Genomic DNA, 19384 nt, shown 5'->3' on the forward strand with positions numbered 1-19384 from the left:
TAAAAAGATTGACACCTCAAATAATGGGTCAAAGAGGAAATTTGTTCAACGTGTTCCTTCTATAAGGACGGGGTGCGAAGCACGTATGTGTGTAAATTTAATGCCTTCGAATCTATACGAGGTATATTCTTTCAATGAGGCACATAATCACTTTTTTGTTGCTGAGGAAGATAGGCATTTACTCCCCGCTAACCGAGGTATGAACTAGATGCAAGAGCAAGCCGTTAACGCGTTGAGCGCCTTAAACATTGGACCTGTCAAAGCGTTTAATATCATGAGGACATTGTATGGTGGGTTTGACAAGGTTGGGGCAACCAAAAACGATTTTAAAAATTTCAAGCGAGACCTGAACAGGTATATATCTGAGTTTGACGCTAATATGATGATTAAACGGCTTATGAGGAAGAAAGAGTACATGCCAAACTTTTCAATGGAGTATATAACAGACGAACATGGTATTTTAAGGGGTTTGTTTTGGGCAGATGAAGATGCCAAAAGGAATTTTTTGGTGTTTGGTGACGTTGTTTCATTTGATGCCACATATCGTCGTAACAAGTAAGTTTGGTAATTATTATATTTATTTTGAGTTTTACAACTTATTTTCTTAAGTATATGTCATTCAGTTTTATGGTGTTTTTATTCCGTATTTTTTTCAGGTACAACATGATGTTTGTTCCATTTACCGGTATCGACAATCACAATCGCAACGTTACTCTTGGTGCCGCTATAATAGGAAACGAAACTGCTGAAACTTACAGTTGGTTGCTAAATGTGTTTCGTGAAGCATTTGGCCGTGCCCCTCCGGTGATTGTCATCGACCAAGACCCAGCCATGAAGAAGGCTATTGAAAATACATGGCCCGAGAGTAGACATAGGCTATGCATGTGGCACATCATGGACAAGCTTTCTGCTAAGGTGTTTAGTTGTTCATCCTTTTAACCTTTCTTTCTACATTTTACATACTTTTGGGTGATTATGGTGTTATATGCTATTCAATGGTGTTTTAGGTTGGTGCTACAATCTGCAATAATACAGATTTCAAAAAGAGTTGTGTGCCATTGTGTGGACCGATTCAATTCTACCTGTTAAGTTTGAAAGTGAGTGGGCTACCATAATGAACGATTTTAACTTGGTTGATCATGTGTGGCTGCAGTCACTTTATCAAATCAGGGATACTTGGATACCTGCTTATTATCGTGAGGAGGTCATGTCGGGGCTAGTGCGTACCTCTTCTCGTTCAGAGAGTGAGAACCATTTCTTTGGACAGTTCTGTAACCCGGGTTGCACACTTGTCTAATTTCTCGGGCATTTTGATTCTGCTATTGAAGCTCAGAGACATGAGCACAGGAAGAATGACCATGACACCAGAAATACCAACGCTGAAATATGGGCTGAAGACTTTGTTTTGGAGGATCAAGCGTCCATGATATACACACGCACTATATTTTTTGACCAGCAGTTGGAGATACAAAACAGTATACACAGATTTGCTTTCGGAAAGTGGGAAAACATGGCTGACTTCGTTAACTTTTTCGTGAAGGACTGGGAACAACCATGCACTACTTTCTTCGAGGTATACATGTAACGCCCCGCGTTTTCATAACTTTCCATATTTAGAAACCATTGTTCATATTCCTATCTTTGGAAACCTTGTGTCCTTGTATTAGTCGTTTTGTTATAATCGTCGAAAATATTTCTTCAATCTAATTCGTTATAAGAATGGTTATCTATTTATGGTTTAATTAATTAAATTAAATGATTTTACTATTTAAAAGTTTATTTTTATAATAATCTAATTAGGCTCGTTGAACTTTAAAGTTAGAAAATGATACAAATTAACCCAGTTAATTTAACTGTAAAGATTAGTTCTTTTAGAATATACGTATAACCTAGTTAGTTTGGTCAACTATGCTATATAACTTGCAATAAGTTAATTCAGCTAATTTATTTAAAATCTTCAAAGTTTAGGGGTTAGAATGGTGTTTCCTAAAACTAAAATGCAAGAAACCCTAATCCTCTTTTATAACAGTCGTTACTATGTCTTGTCTCTCTCATACATCTAAAAACTCAGAACCAAACAAGCACCGCTCCTTCATCTTCAACATTTCTAAACCCTAATCCACACAATAGAACCCCATCTTCTCCATTCCCCCTCTACCTCTCGATCTATAACCTGCAAGCCCACACAAACTCTTAACCATCCCCTTTAACCTAGTCGACACCCCACCCCCTTGTCTGTTTGTCGCCGGCGAGACCACCATCAGTTGTGGCGACTGCGAGAGCACCGAGAGAGAGAGAGAGGGAGAGAGAGAGGAAGAGATGAGAGAGAGGGAGAGAGATCGGAGGTCAGGGCGACGGCGTCGGACCAGCGGCGTTGGAGGGGTCGGCGGCAGTTCGCTTCGGTTTGGGTATAACCCGTTTCCGTTTTGGGTCACGTTCTTCCCCGGTTCGAGTCCTGGTCGAGTTCCAATTTAATTCAGTCGCGAGTTCGGATCAACACCAGTCAACATCGGGCCTGGTTGTCTCGGTACAGGTACGGGTTTGAGTTATTCGGTTCAGTTCGGTCAGTTTGTTTCAGCTCCGATTGGTTTTCGTTTCAGGTCAGTCGGTTCAGTCCCGGTTCCGTTCAGACTTTGTTTTGACTTTATTCGATTCAAGTTGCGTGCAGATGGTTTCGTTTTGGATTATGACCAGTCTCGGTTCAGCTTTGGGTCTCGATTCGGTTCCCATCTGGTTATCAGTCGACTCGGTTCTTTGTGGTTCGAGTTCCGTTTCCAGATTTGGTCGGGCTTCCGTCGGGTCAACAGAAGTCCACGGCTGGTCAACAGTCATACTTGTCCGGTTCAGTTTCGTGTTCATTCTGGTTCCGTAAACGGACTAGCTCGGTTCAGTTTTGACTCGGGCAAACCGAGTCAATTTGGTCAAGCTGGTCAACTGTCGATCCGATACTCGGTATGATCTTAAACGACGTCAATATTTTTATTATTACTGTTCATGTATGTTTAGTCTCTTGAAACTTGTATAAAACTCGTATAGAACTCGTTTAGTTACGCGAAACTTGTATAAAACTCATGTAAACCCATATATGTTTTCGTTATAAAACTTGTAGTTGATTGTTGAATTTTGACAAATAAATCGACAACATGTGTTGTTGGGATCGTCCAAAAATAGAGGAAACCCTGCCCGTTTTTCGTAAAATTCCGTAAAACAAAACGTGTAAATTTTGTAAAACGAAACCTATCAATTCGGCTAAATTTTATGAAATAGATATAATAGCATAATTATTTTTATTTTTGGACAACCTTTCAATAATACTTTTGAAAGAATTAATTTAGAAATATTACTAAAACTATATAAAATATATACATATATAAATTTAGGGTTGGGCTATATAGAAAACCCTAAATATTTAGGAAACCCGGGAAACTCAAAGCTCCCGACTTTTTTTTTTTTGAAAAAAATAACACATGTAATATACATGTTTTTTTAAGAGTTTTGGGCCAAAAAAATCAAAAAAGCGTCGAAGGGTTTTTTTTAAAAAAAAAAATTTCAGCAACTTTCAGCATTTTTTGTCTAACACATGTTAGTCAACGAAGTTTTTGAAACTTGTTTATTTTTTTTAAAAAAAGTACTCGGCGCTTTTTTGTTTTTTGGCCCAAAACTCTTAAAAACATGTATATTACATGTGTTATTTTTTTCAAAAAAAAAAGTCGGGAGCTTTGAGTTTCCAGAGTTTCCTAAAATTTTTAGGGTTTTTTGTCTAGCATTACCCTATAAATTTATATATATATATATATATATATATATATATATATATATATATATATATATATATATATATATACACACACACACATTTATATCAACTAGATACTTTAATTTCCAATTCAAATCATCTGTCATAATTCCGTTACTCATGCACCATCGTTTACCCATATAGGGTGACCTTGGTGTTCCATCCTCCTGAACTTATACACTCGTCAACACTTGGATAATCGGAAGACTTAGCAATTTGTGACTATACTCGTATTTCGCTTTTTTACTTTTACCACTTTTGGGGTGTAACATGTTTACCTATCAACAAACTTACACTTGAACATTTTGCTTAAACACATGAACATTCCTATAACATGCTTGTATACGTGATTGCTTGATACTTTAAACTTGGGTGAAACTTATGTGTTGAACTTATCATTAACTTCGTACGAGCCAAACCGTGACATATGTAGCGCTATAGGATTAACGACCCGCCCGTAAACTTGTGGTTATGTCATGAGCATGTTGCGTTTCCTTGGTTTGATATGTTAGACATATGCCATATTTATTGTTTATCTTGAATCACATGCTTGCTATGAGGAATTGTTTAAAACTTATCTTTTGCTATGTACGTACCAAACTTGTATACTCGCCTTTGCTTTTGCATTGAATTGTATTTTTAAACATGTTACAGGTTGATGATGACGATGCTATGAAAAGAAGTAGCGTTGATGCCTAGATACACATATAGACGTTTAGGTTTAATATGTTGTATCAATTTTGCTTATGTTGTTATGTATTACTTTTGGAACGTGTTGTTATTTGAGTTTATGAAATGTTGACTATTTGAAGTTATGAAATGAAATTGGGATTATCTAAATATTGTCACAAATAGCGTTATGATGTCTCTAGCAATCTTCACACTTCGTCTCATCCCGATGTTTCCGCCATTGGTTGGGGTGTGACAATACACATGATTTTTGTAGTGTTATTTTTGAAAATTGTATAGCTCTTGCCGATTTCCAGTTGCATATGGTGTTTTGTAGTGTTATTTATGAAAACTTCTAAATTTCTAATGGTGTTTTATAGGTTATGATGCGGGAGGACGACATGACTGTGTATTGTACATGCAAAAGATTCGAACAGTTTGGGTTGTTGTGCTCACACATCTTTTGTGTGCTAAGGATGCTTGACATTAGGGAGTTTCCACAACGCTATATATTACGACGTTGGACTCGGGAGGCTGTTCCAAATAGTGCCCCTGGTGCTATTCTAGGTATCCATCAGACTGAGGATCGTTATAATGAAGTTAACCGTGTTGTATGTGAGATCACATATTCTATGGAGTCGGTTATTAACAAGTTTGTCACCAACTTTGATGCGCTATGCTCGTTCAGGGATCATGTTGTTAATTATTTCAAAACTTCGGATGAGTCGGTCGTCAATGCTCCACCTAAGAGCCGTCGTGAAAGGTTTGCCGAAATTACTGGTAACACAAAACCATCGGATGCAACCGTTCGTGTTCCCATTGGAACAAGATTCAAAGGTATGGGTAAGCCTAAACGGATGAAGTCCAAACGTGAAATTGCATTAAGTCAGTTGGGTAAAAAGAGCCGTCAGTGTCAAAACTGTTTTAGATACGGGCATAACAGACGTACTTGCAAAAACCCTACCCATACTAAAGAACAAGCTATGGCCGAGGATGACGGTGAAGAAGCTGATGAAGTTGACGAGAAGGAAGATGAATGGGAGGAAGTTGAAGAAGATATGGATGAACAAGATGAGGATGCATTAGACGGGGAGGATGGGGAAGAGGAGTAGTAAGTTAGTTAGAGATGTCTAAAAATTTCGTTATTTTTAACGTACTTTCTTCTTGTTTCGTACATTGTTAGGTTTTTTATCGTTTTTCGGATTCGCATACACTCATGGTTTTATTTTGTTTGCTTTTTTTCGAATTTAATATTACCGGTGACAATGTTTTATATATTCTTTCTGTTAAATATGTTTGTTTTTGTTAACCAATGGTGTTATTTGTTGTTTAGGGTGTTTTATTATCTATGTTGCAAGTTGAACAGTGTTATTTGTCCTCCCTCAGAAATTTATTGTTAACCAGTGGTGTTATTTGTAGTTCAGGGTGTTATTTGTTGTTAATGGTGTTATTTGTCTGTACAGAAATTATTATTTTTTATTTTGTTAACCTGTGGTGTTATTTTTTGTTCTGGGTGTTATTAATGGTGTTCATATGTTCATGTTGTTTATTTATGTATGTGTAGCTTTATTGTGTTATTTACTTGCCTATTGTGTCTTAATTGTGCAAAATAGTTGGTATGTTTTTTATACATCATTAACATGAACATCATTTACTTTGTAAAAAACCATCTGCTCAATACGCGTTCTTTTTGTGACGGAAATCGCAATATAAATTCATTAAAACACCAGAATAAAAAGGTGTAAAACAGAAACAACTTAAGATTGTAATCAGGCTTTACATAGTCAAATTACACCATAATCACAACTTTGCCAAAACGCAAACACATCATATAATCTATATTTCCCAAAATGTTTGTCTATTAACAAAAAGTTTAACTTGTTCTGTTGTCCACCTACACGGCAGAGCTCCCAACCTTCCAGCAATCCGATCGATTGCATTGTCTTCCATTCTCACCCTATCATCCTCGTCCAAAAGTGCGTATTCTTGTACTTCTAGTTCCACTTGGCCCCGTTCCACTTGGCCCAGTTCCGTGTTCACGTCGCTTAGGAGCATTTTTGAGAGGTACTTCTTACGCAGATCCTCGATTTCGCGTGCTTGATCAGGCAACACCTCGCCAGTAACGTCCCTCTCATTCGATAAACCACACATCCAATGTCCAACGTGTGTTCCTATTCAATACCAAACCATCAGAATTGTTCATATTTCGTGTACATGTATTTTAATTATTTTTTTAATAAACAGAAATTTAAACGCGATTACCAGTGTAAGTTTCCATATGCCGTATAAGGAAAATACCACAGTCGATGCCATTGTAAAGTGTTTGCCATGGCAACTCCAGTCGAACTGGTTGTGTATTCCTTAGCTGTGAGGCGATTTTTGGATGCATCGGTTTTAGATCCGACAAAATGTACTTATCTGCAGTTATACATTATTGATGTTAAGAAATAATTTTTTTTGTTACGGCAGTCGCATAAATATAAACATTCATAAACTTACCATCTTCTCCACATTTCTGTGGTATCTTTCTAAGCCCGCAGCACCTTCTACGTTGTCAATAATAAAGACATCTCTTGTTTTCAAGTTGAAAAACAACATATAGTAATGTTGCTCGGTCAACATAGGTATAAACACCATCTCGAAGTTGCCTTTAAATATTGTTAGTTCTGTTGAAGCCAGCACAGCATTCATGTTTGTCGTAAATTCTGCTAATCGGTCATCATCAGACAGCGCGAAATCTTTTTCCAGCTGTGGTGTTTTTCAGGTAAACAAAAAAACAAATTATGGTGTTAAGTTAAGAATTCACAAGCATATCATGGTGTTATTTAAGTAATACATAAATAAACAATGGTGTTATTATTTCCAGCCATATGGTGTTATTTAAGCAGTCATAAATAATACATGGTGTTATTAACTATGCTCACACGATACGGTCTACTTTTCGAGCTGTGGTGTTTTTTCAGGTAAACAAAAACCAAGTTGTGAAGGTTTTCAGTAATCAAAAATTCGTAAACTTTTAACAAACTATGGTGTTATTTAAGCAGACACAATTAAACAATGGTCTTATAGTTTCCAGACCTAGCTATGGTGTTATTTATGCAGACACAAATAATACATGGTGTTATTCACTATGCTCACATGATACGGTATGTTTTCACTTAATAATCTCCAGAAATTAAACTTACCAACATTCCTGCGTTGCAGACTAATCTTGGGGCTGTCCCCATCCTCCTCTTTTTTTCTTCATAGTTCAACAATGCGGCCCAGGACTAATGACATTCACGTGCACAGTTACACCAGGCATCATCGACTCAAAAGGCCCCCTCATCACCGACACGTCACCTTTGTCGCTGAACAAAATATCCCTACAAACCGAAACACCATCGACACGAATGTAAAATTCAATATATGTTCAAAACTTATAACGTATAATACACTACATAAACACATTTTTAAGGTCCAATTCAGATTCTTACCATACGTTTCCTACTGCAGAAAATATACATCGAGCCAGTGTGTCTTCAGCCTTATCACGAACGGTTCTCAACATGACAGCCCGCTCGACGTACGGTGACCGCAGTGCTTCCGGAAGCTTGATTGTTCGTTTCGGCCTTGGCGATCCCTGACGCTGAACAGGCTGCGTTACTTCCTTACGTTTTTATCCGTTGATGCGTCTGCCAGTCTTGTTGACAAGTTCACCGCTTCAATTCCTGAAACGTTGAATTTTGTCTCTGGTGTCTTTTCACTTTGAACCCTTTCAACAACTTTGTCCAGTTCTGCGACAAACGAAGACGTCATTGGTGAAAAGGGAGAAGTGTGTTGTGTTATATGATCTTTATTTCGCTCGTTCGTAAGAGTGTTCTATCCGTCTAATGATACACTACCTTTTTGCGGATCAACTGGTTCAACTGCCTCAGCCACATCATCCTTTTCTGCATCAACGTTTTGATCTCCCTTTTCCACTTCATCTCCATCCTTTTTTTTCTCATCATCAACAACAAGGTGCATTTTCATTATCTCCTTCCACTCAAATGCTTTCTGTTTCAGCAGATCACTCTCCGAGAACATCAGACACGATTCTGTTATGGTGTTATTGATCTTGTTAACGCATATCTCAAATTCATTAAACAAGTTATCCAACAAATTCGACCGAACCTGTACGAAACCCCGGTTTAATAACATATCATGAGAAATAACATATACTTTCAAGTCTAGTACGAATCATAAGATGTTTACCAGCTCAAAATCGTCCTGAACTGATGTTCCTGATGCTAATGGAGTGTCACCATACTGTGAGACCATCGGAATGCGGACTTCGCCATCCGGACCTACAAATAATGCACATGTTTGGGTGTTAGTTTGTGACATGAGGTAATCCGCACAGTGTCTGTATATACCCAAGTGCGCATCATCATCTTCGATCTCGATCTCTTCATTTCCTTCATCAATCAGATTCTCCTTTTCCATTCCCTTTTTCTGTCTTTGTTTTTTGCTTCTTGATTTGTTTTCCACCACACTCAACCCCTTCGGCTCGTTTGGGTTTTTTATCTTTCCTCGTCTTTTTCTTCTTATTTTGTTCAGCATGCATCCTTTCCATATCACATTCGAGATTGTTCAGAAGATCATCATCTACAAGTTCAATAATATTTGAACTGTGTGATGAAGGTATCTTCTTTAACACAATTCCGTAAGCAATCTGCGACAATATTTTGCAATAAGTTTCATTCCCAGCATAATTGTCAAAATAATTGTAAACAAGATAAAAATAGTGATGTTATTCGGTTATATAGTGTTATTAAGTAAAATAGGGTGTTATGCAGGTATATAGTGTTATTAAACACTATGTGGTGTCATTTAGATATATAAAGTGTTATTACGTAAAATAGGGTGTTATGCAATTATATAGTGTTATTAAGTTAAACAAGGTGTTATGCAGTTATATAGTGTTATTAAAACATATGTGGTGTCATTTAGATATACAAATATTCATTCTGTTACTTATGGTGTTACTCAGCTAGCCATGGTGTTATTTAAGTTACACATGGTCTAATTACTAATACGTAGCTGCATATCAGTTATTTAACTAACGATGTTACACAATAATTTTTTAATACTAAAAGTTAAATACTTACCGCAAGTAACAACATAGGCCCTCGAAAAGCATCATCGACACCATGCCACGTTCTTTTCGTTCTTTTGAGACACGAGACCATGTACGCACACCAATTGAAGCTTTTGATATCCACGCCCGGCTGAATATTTGAAATGAATCGCACGTTGATGGAATTGTTCATCGCGGTTTCTCCTAGGAGTGAGAAGTAAAGAATCAAGAAGTTCGGTATAAACAGTCTTCCGTCATCATACTGCCAATCCAATATGTAAGTCATCAGCTGAACCGGGGACAAGCAGGTGATATCCATATGCTTAATGATATGCGCAAAATGCAACATATAAATTATATCAAATGTGGCATAAAACTAACCCTTTTTTAGTACTAATGTTGGAAAAAGTGTGTTTTTGTCTTCCTTTTGTATTTTCAGGATTAAATGAGCTCAAATTAACAAAAGAAGCAAAAAGACAGCAAAATCTAACATAAATACAAGAAAAGGAACAAAAGTGGAATGCCCGACCCCTCAACAGCATCTTCCCAAGCAAAACCAAGAAAACAGAAGACTGAACACGCCCCGTGCTCAGCGAGCACGGGGCCGTGCCCAAGAAGCAGCAGAAAAGACAAACCTTTAGAAGCTTCTATTGCCCAACACGGGGCCGTGCCCAGTGGACACGGGGGTGTGGTCAGACTCCTGCAAGCGCATTTATTGTAATTGTGAATTACAATTAATGAGGAGAGAGACAAGGATGGACACGGGGCCGTGCCCAGCGGCACGGGGCCGTGCCCGAGCTTCTGTTCAGCCTATAAATAGGAGTGCTTGGAGACATTTCAACTCATCCCTTGGCACACCACCTCTCTCACACTTCACCCACCACCCACCTCCACCATAACACCATCATCCACCACCATCATCCATTGTCTATCATAGAGTGTGTGAGTCGGCTCGGGATCCAAGATTGATCGTAAGAGTTTTTGACAATCAAAGGCCATGTTTGCTTAAGTCTCTTACATCACTTGGTGAAGACAAGTGTTTAGTGTAATACTTTTTATTTTTAATCTTTTGCACTTTTTAATTGGTTTTGTATTAATGACTTTAATTACTAGGTTCTTATGTTGAAGGTGATTCTTCCTTATCGTTTGTCCGTGGTGTCTTGGCATTATTTTACTGTCTATATAAAATAAAAGATTTTCACCATTCATATCTCCACGGTCTATATGGAGGTATGTTGGCTACCTGGTCGGGGGTTAAGGGAACGGTTTTTTAAGAGTCTTGCCATTGTTCAGCGTTTAGAGATCCTTCAAGGGACCTGGGTCAAATTTAGTAGGACCTCTTTCAATACCCAAAGGTATTGGATGGCGGGGGTCCAAACTCTTTGATCCCCTCATAAGTTAAACTACTATTAAAACTTTAACCCAGCTACTTAGGACTGTATCCCTGCTGACTCAGACTACTTAGCTGAGGGTAACGTCGCCTTCAAAAGAGGGGCCTACCACATTATGCATTAATAACTTAATTAATTATCTTTCAATAATCCGACCCTTTAGGATTGTATCCTTGCTGACTCAAACTACTGGGTTGAGGGTTACGTCGCCTTCAAAAGAGGGGCCTACTACAATAACTAAGATAATCTCTTAAACAAGTGCAAAAGTGAGAAAATAATCAAAGGTTACACTAACACACGAGTCGGATCCAAGTGATTCATCTTGTCTATCTGTTTTTATTTTCAGCATTTTAGTTAGTGTTATTTTCTTAGTTTAAAATCTTTTTCTAACTTTTTGATTTGATTAGACGTTGAGGATAAACCGGTACTAAAAGCTCTTGTGTCCTTGGACGACCTCGGTATCTTACCAACACTATACTACGTCCACGATGGGTGTACTTGCCCATATGTGTGTTTAGTGTTAGTAAATATCGTGTTTTATAAATTTAAAAGTTGGCTAAAAAGTGTAAAAGGGCTTAAAATACATACCTAAAACATATACACACTAACACGCATCAAGTTTTTGGCACCGTTGCCGGGGACACAAGGATTTTAAGAAAAATTAAAATCAACGGCCTAATCTATTTTTCAAAACCTTTTTAAAACGCGCACACATTTTTCTGCATTTTAGTTTAGTTTGCATTTACAGTAGCCTGAACACGGGACCGTGTTCACTGAACACGGGGCCGTGTTCACTGAACACGGGGCCGTGTTGCATATTTTTAGCTAGATACCCAGATACATAGTCTGAACACGGGGCCGTGCTCACTGAACATGCCCCCGTGCTCAACGAGACCAGTAACTTTAATTAAAACGCCCAGATACAGACCCTGAACACGGGGTCGTGTTCACCAAACACGGGGCCGTGTCCAGCTTCTGTTTCCGTCTTTATTTCTGTTTTCTGGTCCCGAGACTCAGTTGTGGTCTGTTGAGTGATTCCTATGGATCAATACTCAGGAGGCTACAACTACACCTATGAGGAGGATGATTATATGAGAGAATATTGCACTAATTGTGGTAACCCGCACTCGGTACAATGTTGTGACTTATTTCAACCATCCAATTCATACAACTATTATGAGGAGCCCAGGTACGAGCCATCAACTTCATACACATCCTATGAAGACCAAAGGTATGAACCTTCTCACTCATACTCATATTTTGATGAACCAAGGTATGAACCTTCATACTCATACTTTGAGGAGTCAAGATATGAGCCACCACCTTCATATACTTATTATGAGGAACCATGGCGTGAACAACCCACCTCATATGAGTACTATGAAGAACAAAATTACGACCCTTATCCATCATATGCTTACAATGAAGAACAATGGTATGAACCATCTACTTCATATGGGTACTATGAGGAACCAAGGATCGAACAACCGGATTCAAGCTTTGAGGATCCCGATCCTTACTCTATCACCGACATAGCCGATAGGATAGTAGAAAAACTTAAAACTATCGAACGTTACATAAAAGAATCTCACGCAAGGGAAGAGGAGTCCCGCACAAGAGGAGAATTAAATAAAGAAACGATAGTTGAAGAGTTAAAAATGGAAGAACAAACAAGTGAAAAACCGACACATGAGTTAAACAACGAAAGAGGTGAGGCCGATAACGTTAAAATCCAAGAAGAGTCTAATTTTAAAAAAATTAATCTCTTGTCACCTTCTTTTGAAAACCTTTGTTTAGTGTCAACTCATGCTAAGTTTTTAAAGGAGCTAAACACTAACGCTAAAATTGGAGAAATGGTAAGTGTTAAGTTAACTAATGATCAAACTTTGCTAATAAAAGAAGATCCTTTTGAAATAAATATTACACCGGTTCCATGTTTTTTTTTCAAAGTTCATTTATTAGTAATGTCACCATTGATAAAAATCTTTGTGTTAACATAATGCCCAATTACATTTTCGAAAAATTAAGTATTAGTGATTTTGCTCCACTTCAAATACCCATTTTTCTATCCAATCGGAAAGTAATAAAGTCAATCGGTGTAGTTGAGGATATCTTGGTTCAAACATATCAATTGGTTATTCCAACCGACTTTGTCATCCTCGATGACGCTCCTCTAGTGTTGGGAAGACCTTTTGTAAAAACTCATGAAGCTTTGAAAAACCGGAAGTTTAATAATCTACCTCTTCAATTAGGGGCATTCAAAAGGAGCATAGATATTGAGCGTTCAATGAAATATCCTTTTGGCAATAATGACCCCCTAATTGAAGATGAAGATGAGCCACTCGATACAAGTGGAAAAGTTGACCACTTTGTTGAAGAAGAGGTCGCCATAGAACAAACCTTTAAAGTTCTTGATTTAGATGAGCCCCAAAATAAGGAGTCTCCTAAAGACCCACCTCTTGAGCTCAAAGAACTTCCAAAAGATGGTGCTTCTCCTGTAATTGTTTCATCTAAATTAAATAGTATAGAAAAAGAAAAATTAATTAAACTCTTGAAAAAACATAAAAATGCAATCGCTTGGAAGCTTGTAGATATAAAAGGAATAAGCCCTTCCATGTGCACGCACAAAATTCTGATGAACGATGACTACAAATCCGTAATACAACCACAAAGGAGAGTAAATCCAAATGTCCAAGAAGTGGTTAAAAACGAGGTCATCAAACTGCTTGACGCCAGACTTATTTATCCTATCTCCGATAGTCCATGGGTAAGTCCAGTCCAAGTAGTCCCAAAGAAGGGAGGTATGACGGTAATAACTAATGAAAATAATGAATTAATACCAACGAGAACCGTCACAGGATAGAGAGTATGTATAGATTACAGACGATTAAATGAAGCATCGGGGAAAGACCACTTTCCTTTGCCCTTCATTGATCAAATGTTAGAACGACTATCCGGTCATAAATTTTACTGTTTCTTGGATGGATTTTCAGGTTACTTTCAAATTCCAATAGCACCTGAAGACCAAGAAAAGACGACTTTCACATGTCCCTACGGAACTTTCGCTTATCGACGCATGCCATTTGGTCTATGTAATGCCCCCGCAACTTTCCAACGTTGCATGGTGGCCATTTTCCATGACATGATAGAAAAGACAATGGAAGTCTTCATGGACGACTTTTCTATCTTTGGAGATTCATACGACCAATGCCTCGATAACCTCGAACGAATGCTATCCCGATGTGAGGAAACTAACCTTACCCTTAACTGGGAAAAATGCCATTTCATGGTAACAGAGGGAATAGTACTCGGTCACAAGATTTCGAGTGAAGGAATGGAAGTTGATCGAGCAAAGATTGACACAATTTCTCGATTACCTCCACCATCCTCCGTTAGAGCAATCAAAAGTTTCTTAGGGCATGCCGGATTTTACAGAAGGTTTATCAAAGACTTTTCAAAAATTTCAAGACCTCTAACAAAATTACTTGAAAAAGATGCGCCTTTCATCTTTGACAAAGATTGCAATCAAGCGTTTCTAACCCTCAAGGAAATGCTAGTCAATGCACCTATCATGATAGCGCCCGATTGGAAATTACCTTTCGAAATCATGTGTGATGCAAGTGACTTTGCTGTTGGAGCAGTCTTGGGACAAAGAAAAGAAAAGCATTTCCACCCAATTTATTATGCTAGTAAAACACTTAATGATGCACAAGAGAATTACACAACTACTGAAAAAGAATTACTAGCCGTGGTATTTGCTTTTGATAAATTCCGTTCTTACCTTGTTCTTTCTAAAACCGTAGTCTATACAGATCATGCAGCTATCCGATACCTCTTCAAGAAACAAGATGCCAAACTCCGTTTGATCAGGTGGATTCTACTCCTCCAAGAATTTGATATCGAAATCAAAGACAAAAGAGGAGCAGAAAACACAGCAGCAGATCATCTTTCGTGCCTAGAAGACCCAGCTTTGGAGGCAACCAAGGACGAACAAATCAACGAAAAATTTCCAATAGAGTCCCTAGAGATGGTGGAATACAGACAAGAACCATGGTATGCCGACTATGCTAATTACTTAGCTAGCGGTATAGTCACCAAGGGATGGCCACATCACCAAAGAAAGAAGTTCTTTGCTGATGTAAAGCATTACTTTTGGGAAGACCCTTATCTTTTCAAAATGTGTGCCAACCAACTCATCCGAAGGTGCGTACATTGGAACGAAGCAAGAAGGATTCTCCGCCATTGTCATGAAGGTCCATACGGAGGACATCATGGTGCCGCCAGTACAGCACGAAAGGTATTTGATTCAGGATTTTATTGGCCGACCATTTACAAAGATGCGAAAAATCTTGTCAAGACATGTGATCCTTGCCAAAGAACAGGTAATATTTCTTCCAAAAATGAAATGCCACAAAATGGCATTCTCGTTTGTGAAATTTTTGATGTGTGGGGACTCGATTTCATAGGACCTTTCCCACCGTCAAAGGGAAACAAATATATACTTGTGGCAGTTGATTACTTGTCTAAATGGGCCGAGGCCGAAGCACTTCCAACAAATGATGGAAGAGTTGTGGTAAATTTTCTGAAAAAATTATTCTCTCGTTTTGGAACGCCTAAAGCATTAATAAGTGATAGAGGTACCCATTTTTGTAACCATCAACTCGAAAAAATCTTAACAAGATATGGGGTCTATCATCGGGTCTCAACAGCATATCACCCTCAAACAAACGGACAAGCTGAAGTGACTAATAGAGGTTTAAAACGAATACTTGAAAAAACCGTAGGATTAAATAAAAAGGAATGGGCCGACAAATTAGATGATGCTTTATGGGCATTTCGTACCGCTTATAAAACCACTATAGGCACAACCCCATATAAGCTTGTCTATGGAAAAAGTTGTCATTTGCCGGTAGAAATAGCTCACAAAGCCTACTGGGCAATAAAAAATGTAAACTTAGATGTGGATATTGCAGGTAAAAATCGATTTTGTCAAATAAATGAATTAGACGAACTAAGGAATTATGCATACTCTAACTCGGAAATTTATAAGGAAAGAATGAAAAACTTACATGACAAGTACATTAAACCTAATGAATTTCGAGTAGGAGATCAGGTTCTATTGTTTAATTCACGACTGCGATTATTTCCGGGTAAACTAAAATCTAGGTGGTCAGGACCTTTTTCCATCACCCATATTTTTCCTCACGATGCAGTAGAAACTAAATCTCGAAATGGAATCCCATTCAAAGTAAATGGCCAACGGCTGAAACTCTATCAAGGATCCATTGAGGTTGAAGAGAAAGAAATCTCGCTCCAAAAGGTTGACAACTAAAGGCATCAACATCATACCTGGTAAGTTACGAACAAGCGGGTAAACATCGAAAACAGTAAGTCTTCGAACCAAGTTTCTGGGAAAACAGGGCACTCACACGTGCACTTAAAAAAAATTAAACTGTGCTCGGCACAGGGCCGTGTCCGCGCAACTGTCGGGATAAAAACCCCCTTTTTCACAAACAGTTTCATTCCACACGCCCCGTTTCCCCGAAAAACGCTCTGATCCAGGCGATTTTCCGCAGATATTCGACGTCTCCTCTCATTCTAACAATATCAAGGTATGATTCTATCATCATTAGTAGTTAGATTAGTTACTTGCATGTAGTTGAAACATCAAAAATTTGGGGAAAAATCTAGGGTTCTTGAAGTTCATCCGGATCAAACCTCAAATTTTTGATATAATCTGTTAGCATTAGTTTAGATTAGTATAATAGGAAGTAAATACACTTATATTGCTGATAGATTTGCCCGATTTCTCATAAAAACCCCAAACCCTTGTTTTTGAACCGAAAAAGATAAAATCAAAGGGGTAACAGAAGCCTGGACACGGGGTCGCTCCTACTTGGCAAAAAATTTTCAGATTTTCGGGACCGGAACAAAAAATGCAAATTTTGAGTAACAGAAGCCTGGACACGGGGTCGTGCCCGCCGAGCATGGGGCCGTGTCCAGCTCACTGTTTGCAGTTTTCTCCGAAAATTCCACTGTTTCGTGCTAACTTTTGGTGTATTCTTTCAGATGTAGAAGAAGTTCACGAGATTCAACGCTAATGAGCTCGATGCTAGGGCCGGATATGATACGCTTCAAACAAGACCCGAGGAATACCCAAGGCAAGCATGCACGGACCTGTTACTCATGGTGAACCAACTTGACCGCTTCAATAACCTCGTTACCGGCCCGCTCAGGGTTGCTTTGACCACTCGACTCCGGTCGGTACACGAATGCACCATGGAGTTCTACAGCACCTTCACTTTTAATTCAAGAACCGACCCTTTTGATGACGATGCGGTTGAATTTCGTTGTGGGGGAACAAGATACTCTATATCAATGGTACAATTCGGGGCAGTAGTGGGGTTGTATACGGAAGAGGATGCAGGAAATGAGGAAAATACCGGGGGAATGCGTGAGATTGATGAGAATGAACGCCAGGCTGCATGGGCTCAGATTGGTGATGGGTTTTACAATCCGAGCAGTACTAAGAGCAATAAGCTAAGGGATCCGCTCTATCGCTACATTCACAGGCTCCTTACTTACTCTCTTAGTCAGAGACATGACAGCAGCGGCGTTGTTGGGTTGAGAGATTTGGTAGTCCTCCACTGCATTCACACCCGAAGATCCCTCGATGTTTCATTTCTCCTACTCCGGAACATGCATCTGAACCGGCTTGCTCATGCCCCAACCCCTATCTTCTACGGGGGATGGGTGTACCGCCTCTTCAAGCACTTCACGAACATCCCTAGGTCCTTCCAGAGAAGCCCATGGTCAGGACGGGTCGATGTGCACATTTGCCATGCTATGAACCTAATCTATGAGGCGGAACATGGGTCGGTAAGCTTTCAGAGGATGCAAGGCTATGCATGGAACCCACAAGAGGCGCTAATCCTTCATGCTCCACCCCAGTACCAGTACCAACCCCATGGTGATCCGGGACAATCCTCCTCACAAGGGGGTGGTTTTCCTAACTTTCAAAGTTTACATGATCTTTTGCAGGAAAACCTTATGTGCACCAGGAACACCTACAACCTTGCCAACAACACATACCACCGGGTCGGGGCCATTGAAAGAAACATCACCGATATCCAAGACGACATCGGGAACATCCGGGAGTATATGGCGGGTCATGGGGGAGGAGGTAATGACAGTGATGAAGACATAGACTAGGAGGGTGAAGAAGGAGTAGGAGTGGACGGTTGGTGAGCCCACAGGTTAATTTCCCTTTCTATCAGACAATTTCCAGCCTGCGTGCCGAAGTGTTGAACAATTTACTTTCTGTCACGGCCCCCGACCCGGTTTGACCCGTTTCAGGAGCCCCGGGACAGAAATCCCGTGATATTTATTTATGTGATTTTAGCAGCGGAATTTTCCCGATTATTTTATTTCACAATTCGGGATAAAACCCCGATAATTTACAATAATAAGGTTTTACTGAGAAATCTTTTATTTTTATAAAACATATTTCTTTATTTTATAATGAGCCACTACTTTAAGCCTGCACTGCTTCCCAGTACTTTTCCTGAATTACAATAGATCACCTGAAACATGTTTGAAAAAGGTTTTGTCAGCGGGGAAATACTGAGTGAATCATTCAGTTTACTAAAATGACTCATTTATTATAATTTACAGTATTAAGAGTTTTTACATATGTTTCTGATATCTACCAACTACCCACAGTATTTGTCACTCGACCGGATCTGTGACTGTGGTCATATCACCATTGGCTGCCCCAATGAATGACGTATATCACTTAATTTTAGGTTCGCTCACCTAATGTGATTAAAACAGTAGTAATGTGCACAATACCCCACATACTGGCTGTAATTTGGTGATTACATAAACTTAATCACTGTAATTATAATTCTGAAAATAATTTGGAGTATTGTAAAACAGTTGATAAAAAGAGAATGACTCACATTGTAGATTTAACACGGACAGAATATGGTTTAGCCTTGTGAACCTAATTTAAATAATAATGCACACAAAACCGGGTTAGTGATCAATACAGCAGTTACGATAACTCACGAGATCAAATTCTCACAACGAACGACAAAGTGCAATACTTAAACATCCATCTATTTAACGACGAACGACAAAGTATAACCCTATGTGGGCGGCACGTAAACATCCATTGGATATATTGATCAGTCGGAAAATGAATCGTAATAGCGATCGAGTGATTACCCTGTTTTGCGGCAGCAATTCAAGACTCGTGTGTGTTTAATTGTAATTCTATTGTGATATTTTGACGTACAGAAGGCTTTTGGCCGTCGTTTTATCTCCAGAAAGCTAGTGCCAATGTCTGCTATTTATAGTGATTTTTGAGACATGCTTACGGATCGTATGACATTTACCCTTACGGTCCGTAAGGGTGCAGTCTAA

General features: G+C 38.8%; 1 protein-coding gene across 1 annotated transcript; it reads left to right on the forward strand.

The window, feature by feature from the left end:
- Nucleotides 1–208: 208 nt before the first annotated feature.
- LOC110892400 (protein FAR1-RELATED SEQUENCE 5-like) lies at nt 209–5577 on the forward strand. The gene is made up of 6 exons (XM_022139566.1): nt 209–555; nt 657–915; nt 1008–1097; nt 1154–1244; nt 1329–1573; nt 4846–5577. Exons 1-6 carry the CDS (start codon nt 209–211, stop codon nt 5575–5577), a joined length of 1764 nt encoding a protein of 587 aa, XP_021995258.1.
- Nucleotides 5578–19384: the final 13807 nt, after the last annotated feature.

This window comes from Helianthus annuus, chromosome 12 (assembly GCF_002127325.2).
Source record: "Helianthus annuus cultivar XRQ/B chromosome 12, HanXRQr2.0-SUNRISE, whole genome shotgun sequence".
Taxonomy (NCBI): domain Eukaryota; kingdom Viridiplantae; phylum Streptophyta; class Magnoliopsida; order Asterales; family Asteraceae; genus Helianthus; species Helianthus annuus.